At 42.6% G+C, this 26070-nt stretch overlaps 1 protein-coding gene across 1 annotated transcript; it reads right to left on the bottom strand.

Annotated features, from left to right (window-relative positions):
• Positions 1 to 91: 91 nt before the first annotated feature.
• Positions 92 to 4118, bottom strand: LOC147443926 (uncharacterized). Its single transcript, XM_086528051.1, has 3 exons — positions 3201 to 4118; positions 757 to 2941; positions 92 to 618 (listed from the first exon to the last, which is right to left on the bottom strand). The coding sequence occupies exons 1-3, from the start codon at positions 4116 to 4118 to the stop codon at positions 92 to 94; spliced, it is 3630 nt and encodes a 1209-aa protein (XP_086384177.1).
• Positions 4119 to 26070: the final 21952 nt, after the last annotated feature.

Here is a 26070-nt window from a genome sequence, read left to right as displayed (position 1 = left end):
ACAACAAGAGAAATTAGGATTAATATAAAACTTCATTTAACAATAAGTTAATGACAAAGAGTAATGCATGGATGAAAGATAGTATGATACCTTAAACATTTCTGACCTCTAGCACTTCTTTGTAGACAATGTTTGGGCTGCAAGCCATTGGATTTGCATTTGAATTTTCTATCGATGTTTGACTACCATCTATAAAAATCTTTATGGCGGTAGAAGAGCGCACGCGAGACATTGCTACATAGAGCTGACCATGAGTAAAAACAGGTGTAGCAAGGTACAAACCTAAAAATCCAAGTGTTTGACCTTGTGCCTTGTTGATGGTCATTCCAAATGCAAGTCTCACAGGAAATTGTCTATGCTTCATTTCAAAAGGTAATCCTTGAGAACCTCTTATGATAAAGTCGATCCTTGGTATGAACACATTGTCTCCAACATGAGAACCTGTGATTACTTCCGCCTCAATGACCCTGTGATAAAAATGCTTACATATCAATCTTGTCCCATTGCATAAACCACGCCTCGGATCCAGGTTGCGAAGGAGCATGATTGGAGCATTCTCTTTTAGGTGCAAGCAATGTGGTGGGAAGCCACCACCAAGATCCAATGAGTTTAAAAACTCTATTGGATATAACCCACCATTACAATCTCATGTACACAGAGAATCTGCACTCAAGTATTTTTTGTCAAGTCCTCTCATTTTATGCATAGCCAAGTCATTGATTATGGAAACATCCTTATTGTGTGGTGCAAGAATACCTCTGTCCCGAAAGAAGCTTGCATGTCTTTGGACATTTTGTAAGTCACCATATATACTGTGAATTAGGCCTTGAACATTGTTATCTTCGAGTATCATACTACTTGGAAATGCTACAGTATCAAGTAAATCCCCATGACATACATTCCCATTGCCAATGTCTAGTACCCATTTTGCAAAGTCTCTCTCAACCAAGTCATTGGAACAATGAAGTACACGCATATTCTCTATTAGCTTCAAAGTCTTCACATGTTTCCATACATAAGATCGGCACAAAGAGGCATCAACAATATCTGCTCGACTTCCTTTGGGCACAACTGGTAAAATTTGTCTAAAATCACCCCCAAAGAGAAACATCTTTCCCCCAAACAATGCATCACTTTGCATAACATATCTCAATGTCCTGTCCAAGGCCTCAAAAGCATAACGATGGACCATGGGAGCCTCATCCCAGATGAGCAATGATGCTAATCTCAAAAGCTCTGCAAGTTGACTATTTACTTTGATGTTGCATGTTGATTCAGAATGCACTTCTATTGGTATCTTAAATCTAGAGTGTGTTGTACGTCCATTGCTAAGAAGTAAAGCTGCAATTCCCGAGGATGCACATGCTAAAGCGACATTTTGTTGACCACGTACACGACAAAGTAGTGCATTATAGAGATAAGTCTTCCCAGTCCCACCGGGTCCATCCAAGAAAAAAACTGTCCCATTTGATGAGTCAACTGCTTGCATGATTTCATTATAAGCAGCTCTTTGTCCACAATTCAAAGATGCTTCCATACGAATGGCTAGTGTCATCTGCTCGTTTGCATTGAACATCCTCTCTTCTGCTATCAAACCACTCCCACATCCGGATAATACAGAACGGTCTACTTCGGGCATCCCAGAGTAGTCACAAAGTCGTTTCCCATATGATTGAAGCAGAGACTCCAAGCTACATAATGCTTGATTCTTAGCTATCTCATGACATACACCCTCATCACTTGTACATTCATGCAAATCATAAACATAATCCTCAGAAAGCTCCAAGGAGAATCGGTGCCACATTGTACCTGGACATAATGGCTCACAAAATACCAAGATCATAACAAATAGTTGTCGTAGTTGCAAGCCGGTACTTATACATGATGCCTCTTGCAAACACATAAACCATTCATCATCATTTTGTAGCAAACCCCTGGCACTGCAAGCTTCCTTGAAAGTGGCATAGGTTTGTCCGTTGAAAGTGCGAAGCTCCTCAAATGATTTACAACCCTTGCATATAGTAAGCAGCATACGCAAATAATAAAGATCGCCTGCATTGGGAACAACATTGTACATTATCCCGATAGTATCACCTCTTTGCCTATGCGACCACACTTTATTAGTGGGGTTCCAAACCCATTCAGAGGGAAAATCTATATATAATAAATCATTTGCTTCTGGATATTGTTGATTCGCTACAAACCACTCTGTAAGTGTTGTCTTCCTATTATCATCATTATTCACCAAATCGGATATGTCAGTAGAGTCTCCAAAAGAAACCATATTCTGTTGTGGAAGATGCACTTGCAAACGCAATATATCAGGCTTTTCCTCATGCAATGAGAACCCAAAAATTCTCCAAATTGCCTCTGATGCGGATACATAGCGTGCATCTAAATAACTCTTGATTTCATCAAGAACACCTTCTCCATCTTGGAGCACAACCGTGGCCCTATCATGTCCTTTGTACACATACTTATAGAGATACTTCACTGCTGATATGGTTGAGCATATCTCTACATTGATGTGAGCTTTATATCTTAGAGACAACAATGGATTATAGGGAACAATCCATCTATTATCAAGCCTCTCTTGCTTTTGAACCACATATTGACCATCATCTCGCCGCATATACCTTGGATATCCATCACCATCAATAGAAGTAGATTCACAAAACTCACATGGGTATTTGAATCTACATCTTCGATCTACCATGCATGGAGCATTTGGATCCAATGCGCCACATGGACCATGAACATTGCAACGACTCACAGCATCATACAAATCAGGAAATAAATTTTTATCTGGAAGTTCAGCACAAACCATTCTATCGTAATGCCACATCTCTGTCGGCTTATATTCGGATGCAAGAATCAATAAGATATGAGCATGGGGAAGACCTCTCTTCTGAAATTCTATCACACAAACATGTCCAACAACCTTTCCAAAGATAGACCTTTTAATGAGCAAGTCCATCAAATCTTTGAATTTATGATGAAAGACACGTGTAGTCAAGTTAGGATGATCAGAAGTAGTCTAACCTGGCAATAACGCATCTTCTATTTCCTTCCACCTTGGGTTGCATGTGAAAGTTATAAATAGATCAGGCTTTCCTCTCTCACGTACAATTGCCATAGAATCTTGATAGAGTTGTTGCATGTATCGAGGCCCCCCCACAAAAGATGAAGGCGCGCAATACAATTCTTCTTCCAACATTAACACCCATGACCCCATGCGCATTGTCACTGGAAGCAAGCATGTCTGCAAGGCCTTGATACACTTTTGCAAGAATTGATCTTTGATTGTTTCTAAACCATAATAACCTTGACTCCTCCATAGTACTGTAGGCATCAACAATGTATTGCTGCAACAATCGTCCTCCACGTAAAAGGCATTCTGTGGTGTCACTCCTAATTTGCAACCTAAAAGTGTAGTATTGTTTTTGTGTAATAAATTGCTGCTCATTGGGAGTTTGTGGTATATATGGATGCCACCCATCCTCTCCATTAGGAAATAATAGAACATATAGTAAAGGCATATATGATCGATGTAGGTTCGAGATCCTTTTAAGCCCCCCATCACGATACTGCAATACAATGTCACGATGGCCGATGTTGCTCTCATCTCCTTGCCCTGGCATAATTGCTGCAACCTCAGATCCACGTGGAGCTAAATATTGCCAACCATTTGTACGCTTTTCAGTAATGACCATCTTCATGTTTGGGATTCCTTCATTCCCCATTGTTGTAGCAGCAAACCGAAAGGCATTTGCATATGGGTTAACACGATGCATCATAGCCTGCAAACTATGCAAGGAATCTCTATCTAAATCTGGCACATGATGCAATCTATTGTTGAGCTCATTCTCTGTATCAAAAAAGTACAATTGTGCAAAGCAAGGGATTTGATCCACTCTTTTGCACGGTGTCATGGGCCCAATATTATGGTAGATGGCACCGTGAACTTTAAAAGTGTACACACCTCTCCCTCGCGTAAGTTGCTCATCAACATGAGCACCCAAAGAAGCAAAAGCCAATACATTATTATATGATCTGATGTGTTTAAGAAATTTTTTGCTCTTGGTAGTAACACCTTGCATCAATTCTTTGAGCTCCATTGGCGGATCACTCAAAGGAAGTAATTTGAATTTTCCTAATAAGCAACAATACTTACCTACAAATGTGCGTATAGACCTACCTTCAACCTTCCAAGCACATGCACCACAAAAGGAGCACACAAAATATAAGCCACCCAAGTTGTGGACCAAGCATTTTCCATGGTAGAGGGCAAGCATAGAGTCATGCTTCAAGATTGTTGCATTTGGATAAAGGCAACGAATAGATAGACAATAATGCTCAATTTTGGAGAATCCTCCTTCTTCAAAATTAATGCAAGGATGTTGTTGACCCTCCCAATTGTTGGCAACTCCAATAACGGAAGGTACTTCTAAAGGTCTAGTGCTTTGAGAATTTGTAGTACAATTTTCAATATGCATAGCCATTGCATCCATTTGTTGACCGCCATGGCTTAAATGCATGATATTCACACAATCTCCTAAAATACCCAATGGGATTTGCTCCAAAGATCGTTGAGCCCTAGCCCGTGTTGTTTCTCGCCTAGCTTTTCGAGAAATGTTGCACAATCTATCTTGATGTGTGTGTTCTGGGGACAAAATCCGTGGTCCAGACATCATCTGTGTTAAATAAATTTTTTAAAAGAGTAATCACTTTGGGTGACCGGTTTAACACCAATCAAAAGGTTGTCAATAAATTTAAGTCTTCTAAATAGAAAGATTTGCATCTATCTAATATGAGCTATCAATCTACTTGTCCCTGACCATAAGTTTGGCATGAATAACTTGTCATTCCATATCTCCTTTCCTCCCCCTTTCGCTACCTCTCCGTTTGTCTTTCTACCCCTACCTATATCTTTTTATGTTTTCCTTTTTGTTTATTCCCTACCCCTAAAACCTTCTTTCCCTGCATGTGTGGGTGTGTGTGTGTGTGTGTGTGTGTGTGTGTGTGTGTGTGAGAGAGAGAGAGAGAGAGAGAGAGAGAGAGAGAGAGAGAGACTACAATGATAAATTGAAGTATTGCTACATCACACACACACACACACACACACACACACACAGAGCATTTCATGCATGTGTTCATGGGGCGGGGGGGGCGGGAGAGAGAGAGAGAGAGAGAGAGAGAGAGAGAGATACTACAATGATAATTTGAAGTTTTGCAACACCATTAGTTCAAAAAAGATTACATTTTAAGATAGGATGTAGTAACACAATGATAATTTGAAGTTTTGCAACATCATTAGTTCCACAAACATTACATTTTAGGATAGGATGTAGTAACACCCCCCTGTGTGTTAGGCATGACAACACGATTAAGTCTCCTATCGATGGCATTCAAGCAATTAATTGCAATTTTTAAGGTTTTCATCTCAGACCCTAAATCTACTACATGCGCTTTCAGAGCTTCAACTTGCTCCTTGTGTTCTTTGAAGGTCCTAATCTCAAACCCCAAACATGCTACATATGCTTTCAAGGCTTCAACTTGGTCCTTGTGTTCTTTGAAGCACAAAGACAATTGTTGCACAAACTCATTTTGAAAATTTTCCATGAATGTATAGATTTCATGTTGATTGATTTCCAAACGTGCAGTTTCGTCCTTGATACCCTGCAATGCCAAAATCACCTCCTCTCGAAAGGTGATGTGGTCTTCTTCATCTTGAACTTGTTTGCAAACCTTTTGTAAGTAGTTTTTGCACTCTTGTTGGACAGCTTCGTTGCGTTCACAAAGTCCATGAATGATTTGTAAACGCTTTGAAGGACCCTCACAATTCAATTGCCCCCCCGATCTGGCCAACTGCTTTGCGGCTCGCACGTTATTGCACTCTGGAGGTGTAGGCATGATGACTTCATTTACATCATGATCTCCTTGAGAAACATTCCCAGAGTCGGAAGAAGGGCTATCCATCACTGAAAGAGAAAGATGCATCGATTAATTGCAAGTCATGATCATTAAAATGTATGTTGGTAACAACATGTATGGTTAACTAGAAACAAATTATGATAAAGTGGAACAACTTAGGTCTAAAAAGAGAGAGATACTTGTCACTGCTTGGTCATGGAGGTGCATATAGCATGAATATATATACAGAGGGAGATAGATAGATAGATAGCTAGTCCATGCTCTTTGGCAACAGCTGCACCTAAAAGAGCCCGCCATGTGGCAAATTATAATTAATTATAAACCTAGTCATGAGATTCATATAACATGGATATATATAGAGAGGGAGATAGAAAGATAGATAAAGGGGGGGGGGGGGGGGGGGGGGGGGAGACTACATTCGGCCAAGCATCAAGCTTTCATCTAGAGAGACATCTCCACTTCACATCCACTAAAAATAGGCCACAACTTTATGCCCCTAGCCCTATCTATTGTTGGTAATATGCGACTCGCACACTATTGCGCCCTGGAGGTGTAGGCATGATGACTTCATTTACATCATGATCTCCTTGAGAAACGTTCCCAGAGTCAAAAGAAGGGCTATCCATCACTGAAAGAGAATAGATGCATAAATTCATTGCAAGTGATCATGCACAAACTGAAATCTTGGACGCTATATTTATTTCAAAAAATGATTTTGAATGTTTGAAAAAATGATTTTTCCCGAACACTGGTTGGACCTAAGGTCTCTCTCTCTCTCTCTCTCTCTCTCTCTCTCTCTCTCTCTCTCTCTCTCTCTCTCTCTCTCTCTCTCTATTCATTCATTCCCTTGATCATGACAAACTGAAATCGTGGACGCTATATTTATTTCGAAAAATGATTTGAATGTTTGGAAAAATGATTTTTCTCGAACACTGGTTGGACCTAAGGTCTCTCTCTCTCTCTCTCTCTCTCTCTCTCTCTCTCTCTCTCTCTCTCTCTCTCTCTCTCTCTCTCTCTCTCTCTCTCTCTCTCTCGCGTGCGCGCGCGCGCGAGGATCAGTGTTGCGCCTACTCTAAGAGCATGTTGTATGATGCCCTTACAACAAAGCTACAGGCTCGAAAGCTTGCGCGGAGAAGCCAACCGAGCCGGTTCCCAGTCAGTGCCAACCGGTTGCCAGCAGTTGACCAAAATGGCATTTTGGCGGCATGCACACGCAGGCTCGAACTTAGGACAACAGCTCCGTAAACCTTGCGTATGCGTAAACCTTGCAGCTGGTACGTGTCTTCATATTCAAGCTGCACAGCCGACGGGGAGTTGATGGGTCGCAACTCGCAGGGAGTGGAGGGAAGGTGAAGAGGCAGGGAGTGGAGCTGGTAGCCGTTGCCACACCGAGAGAGAGAGAGAGAGAGAGAGAGAGAGAGAGAGAGAGAGAGAGAGAGAGAGAGAGAGAGAGAGAGAGAGAGAGAGAGAAAGAGATTTGTCATTTTCTAGAGAGAGGAGAGAAAGAGAGGGAGGGACAAACTTGTCATTGCAAGCCATTAAATGCAGTATTTCTCATGTGCAAGCCATTATATGGTGTCTACTTTTATGACCTGCTAACTAATTTTTGGTTTCATGGCATTGTGTTGAGTCATGAATACCATATATACAAAGTGTTGAACCTATCCCATAAGTATATATAGTCATTATTACCTTTCCGACGTCTCAAAATGCATTCCACCATGACCATTGACATCTTCGAGTTCTACTCGAAATGCTCTGAAATTTATTTTTATCTGCATGCCTGCAATGAGCAATGTGCATCTAAGAGCACATAGTTCAATAGATGGAGCACCATCATTACCTTGCCGACGTCTCAAAATGCATTCCACCATGACCATTGACATCTTCGAGTTCTACTCGAAATGCTCTGAAATGTATTTTTATATTCATGCCTGCAATGAGCAATGTGCATCTAAGAGCACATAGTTCAATAGATGGAGCACCATTTTTGCAGGTATGTGGGGCATGAGAAAAAGAATCTCTTTCTGCTAACATTGCACGTTATGCATCTTGACGATTGCTAGTGTAGGTTTCTTTGAATGGATGAGGAAAAGCTGGCCCACACTCAAAAAATCACATAAACAACATATAGTGCATGTTTCTGGCCCTCCTTTGCTAAGTTTCACTACCCCATTGTCAAAACTTAGGAAAGCCAACATAATGTAATCCAACTACTTGCAAAATTCTAAACATAAAGACCACAAATTCTAAGCGGTCTGCAAAATGTCCTTGAGAACATATGAATCTTCTTTAACTTGAAAAATCTACATATGTTAATTAATGGCAAGGGCAAGGTGCGCTTTCTTTTTTTATACGCTGGTTTCACCAAAAAAAAAAAACAAAGTGAATGGTGCAGGGTTGGTGTACGCCAGCGAAAAATAGAGGTGGTCGGCAAGCTGAGATACCTGGGACAGCGCAGATGGAGGTGGGTCAACAGGAGGGAGAGCCCTTGCTTTGGTGTACCAGCGGCTAGCCGGTCGTGGGCAAGAGGGGGGAGATGGCGCAGGAGGCTTGGAAGCCTCGAATGCAATAGGAGGGTTGGTGCATGCAAACCATAAACGGAATTACGTCAGCAAGAGGCCTGGAATGGTGCAGATGGAGGTGGATCAGGAAGAGGGAGAGCCCACACTTTGACCTCCTTGGCCTGTAGAGAGGGTGGCGGACTCGAACTGGAGAGAGGGTGGCGGACTCGAATTGTAGAGATTTGTTTAGCTTGGTCGACATTGCTTCCGTCCCTGTGTATTGCTGAGGCAGCATGAGAGCAGGAGGAGAGAGTCGATGGCACATGCGTGGAATGGAGGAGGTGAGGAAGGTTGGCCAGTTGGGTAGCTGGCGCTCAGGAGGCAGCTGAAGTTTCTATGCATGGCGGGCAGCTGGAGTTTTTTTTATGCATGGCGGGTCTGAATTGCAGGAGCCAGGTGGCTTAACGGCATGGCGCTCAGGAGGCAGGTGGTTACACTCGCTCAGTACACAGCCTCGCCCTCAATTGCAAAGAGAGAGAGAGAGAGAGAGAGAGAGAGAGAGAGAGAACCTGGGCAGCTACGAAGAGGATAGCTTCAGCTAGCTGCTAAGGAAGATTCAACACCGCTTGCTGCCAAGGAAGATCCAGCATCGCCTGCTGCCAGTGGAGAGAACCGCGCCTAGCAACAAAAACAACATTAGCTGTCTACAAAGGGTGGCGGGAGAGAGCCAAAGTGTAGAGACAGAGTATCTCGCTCACCTTGCAAACGTCCTTGGGTAGCAGCAGCGAAACGATTCAAAATTTCATGCTTTTATATCACGACAGCAAGGTGAGTTGAAGGGTCGCCTAACCTTTTCTTGCGGCTCCTTAGATCGCCTAATTTGAGCCGGAAGAAGCTTTTGAAGACACGTGGCAGCCTGAATTCGAGGCTCGTTCATAAAGAGTATAGATAGTAAACGAAAGAAATGGAGAGAAGTGCATAAGAAGAGTTTTACGACTATTCCAAGATGTATAGCTGAGTTTTGAAAGGGTGCGCACATGAGACTCAAAGTCCACCGCTGCGGGTAAAAACAGTGATGTGGCAGGAATCTTAACACCGCTGCGTCAAATGCGTTTAAGTAGGGCTTGCTACACAGTTAGCCACTGCGGCCTGGGAAATTTAGTCGCTAAGCAACATAAGGAGAGAGCAATTTCCATGGAGTCGACGTACATCATGTGCGTGAAGGGGCTTCTGCGGCGGCAGCCTCCTGAATTCTTGGTTGAACCATTGTCTGTGTTTTGTAAATCTCATGTGTGTAGCCTTTGAGTCAGCTCGATGAGCTCTCTTTGGGTGGGGTTTGCTAGGTGTTGCCAACTAGGCAGCCATATCCTCAACCTAGGGCGTTTTGTTATACGCGGTATCGTTTAGACCCATGTAGTGGTCTCCTTCATTGTATACTAAGATCACTCCACCCGTAGCGTTGCTCTGAGCACATCTTTTAATTGCATAGAAGTATCCAAAAGACCTTCATAGGCTCCATAAATGTTAGCGGTATCGTTTAGACCCATGTAGTGGTCTCCTTCATTGTATACTAAGATCACTCCACCTGTAGCGTTGCTATGAGCACATCTTTTAATTGCATAGAAGTATCCAAAAGACCTTCATAGGCTCCATAAATGTTAGTGGACACTTTAATTAGACAAACAAGTGTCTCATCAGGGACAATGTAGTGCCCATCTCAATTGAGATTACCCCGAGGTTGGGTGGCCATGATGTGAGACTCTGCTTCCCAAGCCAAACTAAAATCCCTTGACTCTAGTAAGCTATCTCTTTCAGCTATTGGTTCAAGATGAGACATTCTGCCCACAAAATAAAATCTATGGATTCTTTGGAGGGAGCTACGGATTCCAATACAATGGTCATTCGGGACCATAAACCTCCTAAACACACTACTCTTAGTGGTAACAAAAATTGGGGTCGTGAATAAGGTGCCTATGGGATTGATAGTCAATATTTTTTGGTATTTTGTGAAAAAAAATTATGCTTTTATTGGGTTAATCTATTTTTTGGTGGCTTTTAGGCATGTTTTGGTGCTATAGGGGTTGCAATATCGAGTCTTTGGGAAAGAACTCAGCTAAGTGACTATTCAGTTTGTCTCGTGGATGTGAATCTATTGAGAGACTAAATTGGCCATGCACAAACCACTTGACCAAATTCTTAAACATTTTGAGGTAGCCATGCAAATTGTTACCAAATTGTCTTTGCGTGTCTCAATGGGTGTTGAGCTCTAACGGCTTGATTGAGAGTTTAAGTTTATAAACCTTGTCATACTTCCATTATCCAAGAGAGACAATAACAACTAACCTTATAATGATTTAGTATGCCAACATCCTCTCAATTGTGCATTCCTTATGATTGAATGTTTTTGTTATTATAGTGGAGAGTTTATGGTGGATAAAACTTTCTCCGTCCTGAAAAAGCTTATGTCACATCCCTTTCACCTTAATCTGGAGCCAGTTTTAGAAGATCAACTTTTACTTTAAGTACCAAATCCATGGTAACCCACAAAAATCTAATATCTAACCAACCCAAATGATTTTTTCATATTAAATTGATCATTTAATGTGGGAGAATAAACGGGAATAAGGGTTAGAATATAGATATGTGCTTTCAGATCTATCTCAACATGGGGCCAATGGTAAAGGGTTCCAAATGAGAGATGGTACTATGTCAAAGAACAAGGCTAGCTAATGGAGTTTAAAGACCTTAGGGTTAGCTTCATTAAAGACCTCCAAAGGTTATTGTTAAAAAGTCCTTTGACCTTAGCTAACCTAGGGCTGAGCTTGAGGTGGGAAGATAGCCCAAGCTTGAGGTGCTTGTCGTGCTTGATGACTGAGATGTTTGAGGTGCTTGTCATGCTTGAGATGCTAGGGTTGTACTTGAGGTGGGAACCCGGCCCAAACTTAAGGGGCTTAAGAGCCAAGCTTGTGGTGGGAATCGGGCCCAAGGTTGAGGGGCTTGAGGTGTTAAAAAGTCAACAAGTATCCCTACAAGGAGAGGGCGACCCCTACAAGTTGGGAGCATGAGGGAGAACACACACACCCTCACTCAAGGCAAACCTAAACCAAGAGGGCAACAAGGACACATGTCAACCTCTTCCTCATGCTACCCTCATGGTGTGCCTAAAGCCTATTGGTTGGCCTCCCAAGGGGTCCAATGATAAATTTGTTTATTTAATTAATCGTTTTAGCATTTATCAAGTCCTCTCTCTCAAAGAGTGTAAGGTCTCCAACCCCGAGCTAAAAGAGCACCATTGTACCATGAAAAGATCATAATGAAAAAAGTTACTATTTTAGCAGTTTTTCAAATTCTATTAGTGCCATGATGTTTAGAATGTTTTAAAGCTTCGAAATGTGAATTAAAATAATTTTTGTGAAAAAATTCCAAAAATAGTAAGTTTTTGGTCACCTGACCCGTCAAGTTTTGACCGTCTCGAAAAACTGCACCCGTACTTCGAATTTGAAAAAAATGCATTTTCGGACCCCGGGGGCTGCTAAATATGGCAAGTACTCGGACCAGTACGCCTTAGTTACAGCTTAGTATAGCAATTTACGGCATTAAATTCCGACTCGTATGGGCCGTTTTAGGCTAAAACCAATTTTTCCTAAAGTTGTGCGGGGAGGCACCGGGGCTCGAGGCTGTGTGGGAACAAGTTCCAGACCACTCAGAGCCAGCTTTAGCAGCTAGGGGGCGCCCTCTTGTCTTGTGGGAGTTGTGGGAGAGTTTCCAAGCTTGAGAGTAAGTGTGAGAGCCAGTTAGACTAGCTAACTGGACACTTGGTAGGCAGGAAACTAGACTTGCCATGCATGATGTGAGAGCTCACTCATATGCAAATAGCAAGGTTGGTCGATTTTCAGCTTGAAGGAGCCTATTTAAAGTTGTGCTCACACACACACACACACACACACACACACATACACACACACACACACACACACGTGCTCACACACACCCAATACACACACACACCTTGGGGAGGTGCTGTCGGTACACACAGTTTTTGAAGGAGAAGCAAAGGAGGGAAGTGCTGCCGAATTCTCGTGTTGAGAACTCGTTTGGATCAGAAAATCGAGAGGATTTTCAGCCCCTAATCACGGTAATCATGATTTAATTTATGCTCTTCTGTAATTCTCTTCATCATTCTCTTAATTTCTCGTCTACTATGCTTAATCCTAGCTATAATTCCCAATAGTTGCTCTCTAATTTTCCTTAGCTATATTCCATTACATAATCATCATCCAATAGCTAATTATGCAGCCATTCATCACTCTTAATCAATGATTAATACAAGATTAGAGGAGATTTCTCTCTCTAGGTAGCATAGTAATTAATTGTCAAGCCAGTAATGATGTAGATTTAATGAAATTCATTCTTTTACCACTCAATATTGTTGTAACTAAGTTAGATTCAATTTTCTCATACATTAAGATGTGATTAAGGCAAAATTAATCCATCATTAAGCCACTAAGAAGAGAATTTTCTCTCACCTATGCATGCGGTAATTCTGAATCTTTCTAATTGCATTAGGAAAGTGAGTGAGCTTGTTTAATGCATCTCTCTTGTAATTTAATTAAAAAAATTCTGAAATTATTAATCATCTAAGCCAAGTGATTAACTTTAGAGCCGGTTCCCATAGGACAAGTAAAGTATTATCCATAAAATTACTATGTTTCGAAGGAAAATCTAACCCTCTCGTATAAGGGGGATTGTTCAATGATTCTAATCTATCATTTGGATTGTTATGATGCTCTCGGACATTAGCTATTTTCTCCAAGTTTATCATTTAAGGTAGTGAGTATAAAATGGCCCCGGTTAAGAGAACTCGCTTCGGTGGTTCCCACGACCGCGAGGCGGGAACGAGCAATGTGAATGGAAAAGAAAAAGCTCCCATGGACGAACAAGCACCGGCCATCTCACGGGCCATTGACGAAGAAATGGAAGAGGTAGTCACAATCTCATTCAATTTGTTTAATTTAATGTTAACCCTCACGGCTCACGGACACCCCATCACCTACTACGGACGTGTATTATGTATTTGGTAGAGTCAGGTACCGGGCTTGTCGGACCAATAGGAAAAGGGTAAGAGTGATCGCCGATGAGAGGCGCACTCTAACTGGGACATTCAAGGGATTAGTTGGCTAAGCATGGGCGCCCAAGTGTGAATGGGGTGAGCTCATATAAAAGCCAACTAAACCTAAAATTCACTTATTCTCTCATTTGAGCAATAGAAGAGTGCTCTTGCTCCATCTCCATCTCCATCTTCTTCTTCTTCACCTCCTTGTGTGTGTGTGTGTATGTGAGAGAGAGAGAGAGAGAGAGTGTGCGATCGAGCATTGCGACGACGGCATGGCGGCGGCGAAGCGGTTGAGCGCGGCGAAGCGGCGGCTCCTTCTTCTTCGCGGCGAGGAATCCTCCACGAAGCAAGCGTAGAGCGGTGAGTGACACACCATCACTTTCTTTGAGCTTACTAGTTAAGCTAGTTGTGTGCTTGGAGCCGTCTGTGGCTCGCACACAGTGTTAGGCAAGTCCCTTGCTTCGACAGTGCGGCAAGGAGCGCACATTTTTGGCGCCGCTGCAGGGGAAATGCCCTACACTAAGCTCGGTTAAGCACCTTACACTTTCTTGTGATGCAATTTCAATTGAAGGATTTGTGAAGAAGGAAGGTGTGTGGTTGTGTGGAGAAGATTTTTGTTACACTGTACTGTCTTTTTTGTTTTCTGGAAAGAAGGAGTTACAATTTTTTTGTAATGTACTGTTAGAATTAAGGTATTAGCTATGGAATGTTAGTTCTGTAAGGTTCAATGTTAGTTCTGTAAGGTTAGTTTTGTAGATCTGTTAGCTACTGTAGTACTGTGTAAATAGTGTTAGAGTGTGTGTGGCAGTATCTCTATTAGCTGTAAGTAGATAAGTTAGGTGTAGGTTAAGTGTGTGTGTGCGCGCGTGCGCGGCGCGGCCGCGACGACTTTTTCAAAAAAAAAAAACTTAATTAAAAAAAAAAAAAAAGAAGGATCGGGATGATCCCCAAGCCCAAGCTCAAACCCAGACCTCAGTCCTCAGTTTTAAAATATAGTTTATACACCTTTTTATATTTAAAAACAATTTTTAGGATTTCGAGGACTATAAAGACTATTTTTAGGATTTCTAGGGCTTCACGTAGCCGAATAGGGAGCTGTAAAGCACGGCACGTTCCTTTAGCCAAAACGCTCGTCTTGAGCTATTACACGCCATATTTTATGGCTTGGTTACAAAAAATAACCAAGAATAACGAAAAACTTGGGTTATAAACACCTTAAAAAAAGAAAAAAAAAACTAAGTGAGCGGCCTTCACGGGCACTCACCAACGCATCTAGAGTGTGGAGGTCACATGTACCTACGCTCTGGACGAGTGTTAGAGCACGAGCATATTGGTAGTGCCTCCATTTACGCGGGCACCCATTATTCCTCCACCCTAGGTTCTAGACCTTCGGCCGGGACTCAAGGTAGCGCGAACCAAGATCCTCATATCGCGTCTAGTGATTCTTCCTCTGACTACGAAGTCATGGAGGGGTATCCTACACCAAACCCTGATAGTTCAAGTCAAGACATGCATGCAATGGATCCACGGCTCAGGTCCAACGTGTTTAGCCGCTTAAAAGAGACCCATAGTAGAGCTACTCGCTCCGAACATGCGGTTAATGAAATAAATGAAGGGAGTGGGGAAGTAAATTCGTCATTCATGCCTAAAATAGACCCTATGCTTCTTGAGAGTGTGCATGTGAATGTTCCATCCACTGCACCTCCTTATCCTTTAGGACTATCTCCCTCTGAGGTTCTACTACCCGATGGTAGGAGTCTTGCCGAAGTGCAAGAGATCGAACGCTATATGCAAGCAACAAGGGAGAGGGAAATTGAGAACCTACGAAGGCTAGAACAAAGTCGAGCCCTGAAAGCAAAGGCTCCTATGACAACAATCATGCCAGCCAAGCAACCGAGTGCTCCCAAGGTAGCAGTCACGGAGGGGCAAGCGATGGGGAGCAATAATGCTTCCACCTTGAGAGAAACCTCCAGCACGCCAGGCCTAGATGGGATATTCCTAAACGAAAATTGGGAGTATGACCTACAAGCAGAAGCTTTAACTGATCGGTACACAGGACACACCTATCATGTGGGTTGGTTAGATGTTCTACAATCCACATCGGGTGCTACTAGCATAGATGAGCAACAACAGAAAGTCTGTGATGTCCTCCATAGGATTGTCGAGTTAGAAAGACAGAACACAGGGATCAACATGCCTTCAGCAGGCCTAATGAGATTCTTGGATACGGGAAAGGCCAACCAACCAACCCTATCACAAATGGAGACTCCCTCAGTGAGCCCCATTGATCCTCCATATGTTGTTTCGCCAGGAGCCTCAGTACAATATGAGCCCACAAGTGGCAGCTTTACCTTCCCAGATCTAGCTCATCTTTCTCTTAATGACACTACGGCTACCATGCATATCCCAGTGGTGAGCATGGCAAGAAGTACACCATGGAGTTCATTTGTTAATACTGCGCCGATGCCTAGTAGCACAATGCCCCCAACTATACCTACATGTATGTATCAATCATGTGCACCTGTCGTACCTCAGCCTCATGTAGCTCCTACACCTTCGATTATTCCAAGAGCTTACAATCCACAATGGCATTATCCAAGCTCTTCTACAAGTGGAGCCATGCCATTTAATAATAACATGCCATATCAGGCACCCCCTATGCCTAGGGCCACGCCTGTAAACTTTGGACCACCGTCTGATACACCACCATACGAAATATGGGACCCAAGAGCCGCGCGTATGCCAAGGCCAAGGCCAACTCCCATCTCACATGTGGTTCCAGGAGCACATACACCCATTATACCTGCTCAAATAGGAGATTTGGCAGCATTTGCTCAAACTATTGGTCGCTCTATTGCGGAAAACATGCGTAGTGCGCCTGATAGAGAGCCTAGGAGTAGGGCAGTTCAAGTAGCTAAGCTCACACAGAAATTCAGTGGAGACGGAGATGCTAGAAAGCATATGGAAGTCTTTGAACATGTGTGCGATTCCTTGGAAGAGCACAATGAGCTACATAAGTGTAAGGCTTTGAGTTTGACGCTAAGCGGAAAGGCTGGAGATTGGTATAGAACCTTAAGAGTAGAAGAGAAAACAATCTACTCTACTCTTAGGAGATTGTTCTTGAAAGAGCACATACGAGAGGGAGTACTTTGGGGTGTAGCCTCTCAGCTCCAGAAAGCCCAACGAGAAGAAGGTGAATCCGTGAGAGACTTCATTAGTCGCCTAAAGAATTTGAATTCTCGATGCAATCCAAACGAGCGATTCAACAACAACCAATTGCTCGATAGATTCATTAGGGGACTACGACATGAAAGTATCTATAATGGCCTAGTCATTAGAGGTATCACTACTTGGGAAGCAGTCACCATGAATGCAATCCAATTGGAGGATAATTTAATGATTGCAGGAGAAAGAGTGTCTACCGAGCCGAAGTCTAGTAGCTCGCAAGCGTCAGGGCATGAGCCAATGAAGATAAAGCCAATCGTGAAAGAGCAAACGATATCTGAGATGACTTTGGCAGATCTCACCAAGGCCATCCAAGAAAGCCTTAGGGGTAATCATGCTCCACAAAACACTCATATGTATCCAAGAAGGGAGCAACAATGGTGCTCAATTTGTTTGGGCCCACATACTACGAGTGAATGCCCTACTTTCAGAGTAAAGTTTAACGGAACTTGTAACGCGTGTGGTAGGTATGGCCATCAAGCGAAGGATTGCCTAATGCTTAAACGCATCATGGAAAATAGACCGCCTATAGCTTGGGCAAACTAACCTCGAGTTCCTGCATTGATGCCTACCCCACCCATGGAGCAACAATTCCCATTACAGCACATGGTCCCTAGAACCCAAAATGTGGTCCAAACCACACCGTTGCCACCTCCAGTGCTAGGACCTCAACCCCCTCATCCAAGAGTTACACCTATGAACCAAATAGGTTGCGAGTCATCTAGTACTTATGTAGATTGCGAAGAGGACATAGACTCTAGTATCACCTATGGAGTCGACATGCTTGAGGAGTGTCCCATGTACTATATGGAAGACCATTGGGGACAAATCAAACCGGTATATCAAGCTACTGCGCTAGCAGCAAGAGGCCAAAACATTAATAGTTTTGCCCGGAGACCACCTCTTCAGTGCTACGAATGTGGTGGACCACATCGAGTAGCTGAGTGCCCCATTAGAATGCAAAAGAATGCCGCACTAATGCAAACAAGTCAAGGGAGTGCATTGGAAATGCCAATACTCACTTGTAATCGTTGTGGCATAGATCATTTGATCTCACTTGTAATCGTTGTGTCCTAACAATCCAAACGCACCGAAAATCACACCATTGAACATAATAGAGATTGTTGATGGGACACCACCAACTATAAACATAGCACCAGTGAATGCACTCACACGGTCGATGCTCCAAAAGCAAAATTACATCCTCGAAGAGAGATGTTGCATCCATTGGCCGAGCAAGAAAGAAGAAAACACGAAGAAAGAAATCCCTTAATGCTTCTAGCTCAAAACCTAGTTCAAAGACTAACATAGGGACAGGAGAGGATCCCGTGTATATGAATGACCCTGAGGATGACTCAGATTCGATAGAGACCACAGAGACCAAAACTGTTATTACAAAGGAAAAAGCCAGTGAGGAGGATCACAAGAGGGAATTACGACGAATACCAAAAGAGTATTCAAAGTTAAACCACCCAGTTGCGAACCCCCAAGATAAGCCACGAGAGACAAAAAATGAGGATTGCAAGAGAAAGATTGGAACCTATCCAAACCCAACAGTGGAAATTGAACGAGTCCAACAACTGAGGGGTTTGGTGGAAGAAACTCAACGAAAATTAGAACCTGAAACCAAACATATCCAGATGTCGGACACAGTGTTTCCCACACAAGTTCAACCTCACAAGAACTACAGGCCGTTAGCTATACCCAATATCATTCGGGAAGAGAGTGAGGGTGGGACATCTGAAAGTGGACACACACCTTTCCTACTAGAGAGAATGTTCAATGAGGGAATGCCCGACCCCCTTGAGGAAGTGGAGATTCCAGCTTCACCATTCTCTTGTCAGGGTCCTACGTCCCACAAGATGGCATTAAATGTTGCCAAGCTGATGGATTTCATGTCCTCAGAAACACGTACGACTATCATATCTAAGTTATATGGAGATCCAGAATTATTCCTAACACTGCGAGCGCTTCTCAATGGAGAATTACAGGCCGTATTACCACAGTTTGCACATATGAACAAACCTGACTCTGTGATGAATGATGAGGAACATTTAGCACCACCATCTGACCTAGCGGGACATGAATCTGTAATTGAAATACCCGTTAACAAGTTGGGGCAATACTTTGAAGGTGATGAATCTAATGCTACTCTACCAATCACTACTAAAGGATTAACTGTAAAGGGGGCCCTTGACGGTGGTGCGGGAGTCAGCATGGTGACAAAGAGTTGTTGGGAGTCTATGGGGAGACCTCACCTTGAAGCCACAAGCGTAGTGGTAAAAATGGCTAATGGATCTATTGTTACGCCTATTGGAATGCTAAAGGATCTCAGGATCAAGGTCTTGGGACACAAGGTAAGGCATACTTTCATTGTTATGGATTTTTCCAAGCATCCTATGTCATTTGAGATGATCTTAGGGCGTCCATTCATGAGGGAAGCAAAAATGGTGCATGACTGGTCCAAAAACCACGTCTACTTACAGTTCGAAGACTCTGTCATTCGAGTTGATCTTTTAAGTGGTCAAACGCATCCTCTAGGAAATAAATTCATCATTGATAATCGATCAGACACAACAATTCACTCAGCTCCATTACAGTATTGTTACACATGTAACGAAGACACGGATATTGGGGAGAACTCTCCTTATATGGATATCCTACCCGGAATGGCTGAGTCAGACAATGTCGATTGGGTGCACCTAGCGGCAACTATAGATACATGGGGAGCTAGAGGAACAACTTGGGTAACACCAGATGGGGAAGAGATACCACACATTGCACCAGTAAACATGTTAGGTGTAGCGCATGTAACATCCGATGATAAGAAAGAGGCACACCTACCTAAGAGTGAAAATGATGATTCCTCAAAGGCTTCAGGCCAATACATATCGAAAACGGAATCTCAGGAAGAAATGGATTCAGAACCTGAGGAAACATCGAGTGAACCAAGTATAGAAAATAAATACTCAAGGCCTAGTACGACCGTCTATGGTAATTTATATGAGAGTGAAGAAGATACAAGCGAAGACCTATCAGGCGAGTCGAGTTCAAACATTTACCAAAATCAAAACCTTAACAAGAAACAAAGGTCATATAAGAGACGACGATATCAAGCAAATGTGAGAGCTAGGATAAACAAGGAAAGATCTATTGCAGAATGGCTTAGCTATCTAGGGGCATGTGATGCTCATCGAAAGCTAGTAAACAATTGGGGTGAACATCTCCAGAGTGTCATGTGGTGCAGCCCGCAACCCATTGACCTCGCTCAATTGGAGGTTACAGAGCCGAAATTGAGTCGAACTATAAGAAGACGTCAAAACCGAGAGTTAGCTCAACAACAAAAGGAGGCAGAACTAAAAGAAAGGTCTCTGTCAGGACAAGAGCCTGCTGACTTACATACAGCTCCTGAACATTTTAAATCTTATACCACGGGGGAGCGAAAGGTTGTGTATGCCAAAGCCCAATGAATACCTACCAATGGAAGCAGTGGAGTCTATGATGGTCCAGCGGTAGTTAAAGAGATAGAATTAGCAGAACCAGGTGAGGAGTCTAAACCAGTCTTTATTGCTCAAGACCTTACCGAAACTGAAGAGGCTGTACTTAAGGAGCTCCTCAAGGAATACAAGGATATCTTTGCTTGGACATATCATGACATGAAGGGCGTTCCACCTTCTGTGGTGCAACATACAATTCCCATGATCAACACTGCTAAACCCGTCCAACAACGACCCTATCCAATGAATCCTAAGTACGCCAAAATTGTACAAGAGGAGATTGAAAAACTTATCCAATGTGGATTCATATACCCTATTGAGCACCCAAAATGGGTTTCTCCAATAGTCATTGTGCCAAAAAAGAATGGGAAACTAAGAGTGTGCGTGGACCTCAAGAAAGTTAATGCAGCCACTAGGAGAGATCATTATCCCTTGCCATATTCAGAACATGTGCTTGAAAAAGTTGCGGGCAACGAAGCTTATAGCTTTTTAGATGGGTACTCTGGTTACAATCAAATCACAATTGCATTAGAGGACCAAGCTAAAACTGCTTTTATCACAGAGTTTGGAGTGTTTGCATTTCGTGTCGTGGCTTTTGGCTTAACAAATGCCCCTACTACATTCCAACGATTAATAAACACTGCGTTTAAAGAATTTCTAAGGGAGTTTTGTGAAGCTTTCCTAGACGACCTTTGTGTTTATTCTTCTTGGGAGAAGCATTTGTTATATCTACGAAAAATATTTGAAAGGTGCAGATTTTATCGCATCTCATTGAACCCTTTCAAATGCCAATTTTGGGTTAAGCATGGAGTCATTCTAGGGCATATAGTGTCCAAGAACGGGATATCCACAGATGAGAGTAAGATTAAAGCCATTGCCGATTTGCCACCACCTACGAACTATAAAGGAGTTCAAAGATTTATGGGCCATGTTGGTTATTATCGAAGGTTTAAACTTTGGCGAGATAGCGCGTCCATTGTACAAGCTTCTTATCGAGTTTCACTGGACGGAAGAATGTCATCAATCTTATGAGTTATTAAAGAAGGCCCTAACAAGTGCTCCAATCCTGCGAACACCTGATTGGAATGTACCTTTTCATGTGCATATTGATGCATCAAACTTTGCTATTGGGTGTGTTCTAACTCAACCAGGAGAACATAAATTGGACTACCCTATTAGCTTTGCAAGTCGCCAATTAAATGATGCCGAGATGAACTACACCACTACAGAGCGCGAAGGTCTAGCTATGATTTACGCAGTAAAGAAATTTCGCTATTACCTTCTTGCTACCAAGTTTGTGTTTTATGTGGATCATCAAGCATTGCTATATTTGGTAAACAAGCCGTGTTCCACAGGTCGAATTACACGATGGTTGTTAATTCTTCTTGAGTTTGACTTCACCGTTGTTGTGAGGCCTGGGAGAAAACATGTCATGGCGGATCATTTATCTCGTATCCCTAATGGCGAAGCTCCTACGGGGGTTGATGATGAATTGCCTGATACTCCTTTGTTCATTGTTGAGACAATGCCTGAATGGAGTGAAAAGATTGTTAACTTCTTAGTTAATGGTTTTCCACCCAAAGAGCTGCGAAAAGATATAGCTCGAAAATTAATCAAGGAATGCAAACCCTATTGCTTACTGGCGGGAACTCTCTATAAGAGAGGAAAAGATGATGTTCTTAGACGCTGTGCCCGCGAGGATGAGTATTTATATATTCTACAAGAGGCACACATGGGCGTAGCTGGTGGTCACTTTTCAGGAAAGTTGACTGCTCGAAAGATCTTACAGTCAGGCTATTGGTGGCCCACTCTGTTTAAGGATGCATCACTTTTTGCAAAGGGATGTGATGAATGCCAACGCTTCAAGAAGCCACAAAGAAGTGATAGGATGCCTCTACATCCCATCAAGGTAACCCAACCATTTGAAAAGTGCGGCTTAGACTTTGCAGGACCGATTAGTCCGGCTGCACGTAACACGCAATCATGATATATCATTGTGGCTACCGACTATGTAACCAAATGGGCTGAAGCAAAAGCAACACGGAAGGCGGATGCAAAAACAAGAGCTAAGTTCCTCTTTGAGAACATTATCACACGTTTTGGATGCCCCTTTGAACTTGTGAGTGACAATGGAACTCATTTTATAAATGAAGTAATAAAAGAACTCACATCAAACTTCATGATATCTCACCACAAGTCTACACCCTATTATCCCCAAGCAAATGGCCAAGCCGAGAGTACCAACAAAACTCTCATCTCCATTTTGACAAAGACAGTTGAGGCTCATTGCACTGATTGGGACCTAAAGCTTACATCAGCTTTATGGGCTTATCGTACTGCGTATAAAGTTGTTATTAATTGCACACCGTTTAAGATGGTGTATGGCCAAGAAGCAGTTATGCCATGGGAGTTTGTCATTCCTAGTCTTCGAGTAGCTTCTCAAGAAGGTTGGGATGGTAACCCCTCAGTTGAGCGATTATATATCCTGGAAAGGCTAGATGAAGAGAGGCAATTAGCTGTGCGAAATGCTCTAGTGGAGAAGGATAGGAGAAAGAAGTGGTTTGATAGCCATTTAAAGGATAAATACATCAAGGTTGGTGATAAAGTTCTTATGTACGGGGTACGTAATGAAAAGAAGAAATTGAAATACGCTGGTAAGGGACCATATCGAGTGTGTGAAATTACCCCACAAGGTACCATTCGTGTGGAGACTCTAGATGGAGTTGAAACCATTGGATTCCTTAATGGGAGTAAATTCAAAAGATATTATGATCCTCTAAGCCAGGAAGAGTTGCAAGCTATCCATCAAAAGAAGGCTGCCAAGGAACAAGCAGAGCTTAGAAAAATCCAAGCAAGAGTTGAGGCTCGAGAACGACAACAACGTCTTAGACGCCAACGAGAGGCTAATCTGAGAATCACGCAAGCATTTTTCGAGGACGTAAATGACGACTCATTAGAATCTGAGCCACCGCTACGATACCCAATTGAGCTAAATAGCCCCTATGGGAAAGTACTATACAATGCTTTATTAGATACGGGAGCTAAACACAATTTGTTATCCTATGGAGTTTGGTGTCAATTAGGGAAACCGACCCTATCCCCGAGTACGATGCAAGTCAAGGGCATTAATAAAAAGAAAACTGCTATTCTTGGAGTCCTTCAGACCTCTGTTGTCTATGACAATGGAAGCATAGTGTAGAGGTTTCTAGTCGTGCCCGCGGGAGCTATGGAAGGCAACGTAAACCTGGGACGCACGTGGATGTTGGCAACCAAATGCACTATTGATTGGGATACTGGTAGTGTCACGACGCGACCACCGACTCTTATCCCTATCATTCAAGCAAAGTCACCTACGTTGCAAACTCTAGCAAAGTTGAAGGATAGCCAACATTCACAAGCCAAGGTGGTTAACTCTTCTTTGCCGGCTACCCATGAACCTAGCACTTCAACACTTGTAGTTGCAGCAAGCAGTAATATTGCAAGTACTCAACTTGCATGACCTAAGAGTACATATCAATGGGTCCCCAAGGCCTTACTTCCAACTACCTCAACCCTCCCATCCATTTCAAGAAAAAATTTCCCTGGAGAACCAAGAGCGCGCTCTAGGAGAGTCAAGACCAAATCACGATGGATTCCAAAACGACTATTAGAAGCCCAAGGCTACTATGATGGAAATGAGCAAATTTGGGTACCTAAACGTAAAATGTGCCCTTCCCTATCGACAACAAACCCATATGAGTCAAACAGTGTAACGCTAAAGCCAATGGCAGACCGTGGGAAGGGAAAGATCACAGAATGCTACACACCTAGTCCAAAGCTAGTTTGGGCTCCAAGGAAAAACCAATTTATTCCACCTAGCTCAGGAAGGGGGGAGTTCCATGAAGCTTCTAGCTCCTCATGTAATACATCCATAGAGGTAAAAGCTTCTACACAGCCTCCATCTATAGTAGTGGACCTCCATGAAGCTACAAAAGAATCCACACCTCCCAGTGTTCAAGAATCACCTGATGAACCACTTCAAGTTCGATCCTGGGAGAGTACCTTACCACGCTTGCAACTTGATGAGGTACCTAGGGTAATAGAAAACTACTGGCAAAAATCCTCACCTATTACCAACTGGAACGATTGGTTTCAAAGGGTGACGAGCTCATTTCAAACGGTATGATCTACCCAAGGAAGGGGGGAGTGTTTGCTGACAGTCATCATTCACTTGCTTCCCTCTCAACCTTTCTCCCTGACCTCTTAATCTCCAATCTTAGGGAATGTATATATAAAGCCTTATACTCACAAAAACAAGATAAAAAAGTAAAAGAGCAAGAGCCATAACACAAAATCATAAAAACAAATTATACACAAGAACACGACCCTTGTAATATTTGCACTATAACCATCATCTATTTGCGTGTACAGATATGGCTAGTACGCTAGAGTCATCCACTCCTGCCTTGGGTGAGAGGTACCCTCGTTACTTTTCACAAGTATTTCACATGGTCTTTCCAGTGCTTGCATGTGAATGGGATTTGATAGGTACGCTAGCATGTGAGAGGAATTTTGAGGAGTTAGAATGGCTGGTACGTCTCTTGACCACGTCTGATCCATACTTAGTAGAGAGAGTTTCTCCCATTGCACAAGCCTACCCTTTTGACCAAGATGACTATAGGCGTCTAGTGACCTTCTTAGTAAACATGGGCACCTATGATGAAGAAGAAAATTTACAGGACTACACAGATGGCACATATGGTCTCATGGATGATGACTTTGTTTATCTCGACGACGAGGATAGGGGTTTAGCCTTAGGGTTTCCCCCCAACCTCTACAATATCCTATTCCCTTGACTCTCTAGGGGGAGTGCAACTAATTAGGTTAGGGTTCCTTATGTTTTTTGTTGTGTTCAATAAGTGTTGGTACCTTTTCCCACTAATGTGCCTCCTAGAGGTATTCCTTTTGTTTCCTAGTGTGTACAGGAGCGTGTTGCTATTGATAGGATTTGGACCTTCATGGAACCTTTCTCTCGTTCACACTTCAAATCAAGCGCCACCATCAACACAAACAGGTGTTTCTTGTCCATTAGCATTGTCCCTTATCTTTTTTGCATCTATGATTGTCTGCTTTGATTGTGATTGGTAGCATAATATCCAGCACATTTGCTTAGTATCGAACATTTAATTCAATTTCTTTTTTGTCATAATCCCTTGTCTAGGTTTAAACATCAAGCAAGTCCGACTAAGCTAGTTTGACCAAGTTAGGTGTTAGAGATCTTCTCTTAATACCATGGGGAATGCCTTCCTAATAATTAATGGTTACTTAGGTTCTTAATCCGATTTAGGCAGCATTGTGTGAAATGTACTAGGGCTTTCTAGTGGGCTTGACCCTATTGACCTTTAGCTTAAGTATTATAAAGGGAGTTTACTAGTGTGATGAGCCTGGGGAGGTGTATCAGTGTTATATGACCCCCCAAAGTTACAAAATTAAAATGATGAAAATGAACAAACAAAAAATCAAAGTGCCACATTGTAAAATCTTAAGCTGGAAGAGAAATCTCAGCTTGATTGGGTACTTTACTCACATGTATCGCCTATGGTACTAGAGCCCTAGAGGTTCCCAGTATGGGCGCTTTTTCTTGAAAAGCAAAAAACCCAAGGCATACAAAATAAGCACACACATCAAAATTGAATCATTGTGAAAAGAATTTGGGGGGTCAAAGAAAAAGTAATCAGTCAGGCGATGATTTCATGAGAAATTCCTTTTATGGTAGCTTAACTACAAGGTCTTCTAGATATAGTCTCTAGTCAGTCCT

The sequence above is a fragment of the Adiantum capillus-veneris genome, chromosome 13 (genome assembly GCF_014529385.1).
Source record: "Adiantum capillus-veneris isolate H3 chromosome 13, ASM1452938v2, whole genome shotgun sequence".
Lineage (NCBI taxonomy): Eukaryota > Viridiplantae > Streptophyta > Polypodiopsida > Polypodiales > Pteridaceae > Adiantum > Adiantum capillus-veneris.
Note: the sequence above shows the minus strand (reverse complement) of the source record. Positions and strands in the feature narration are given on the sequence as shown.

Excerpts from the sequence above, each read along its gene's own strand:
- LOC147443926 (XM_086528051.1), bottom strand. The coding sequence starts at position 4,118 with ATGGAGCTCAAAGAATTGATGCAAGGTGTTACTACCAAGAGCAAAAAA. Across the intron at positions 2,942-3,200 it reads TTAATGTTGGAAGAAGAATT|GTTGTTGGACATGTTTGTGT; the intron begins GTATTGCGCGCC and ends ATCTTTGGAAAG. Across the intron at positions 619-756 it reads AAGCTTCTTTCGGGACAGAG|AGTTTTTAAACTCATTGGAT; the intron begins GTATTCTTGCAC and ends TATATCCAATAG.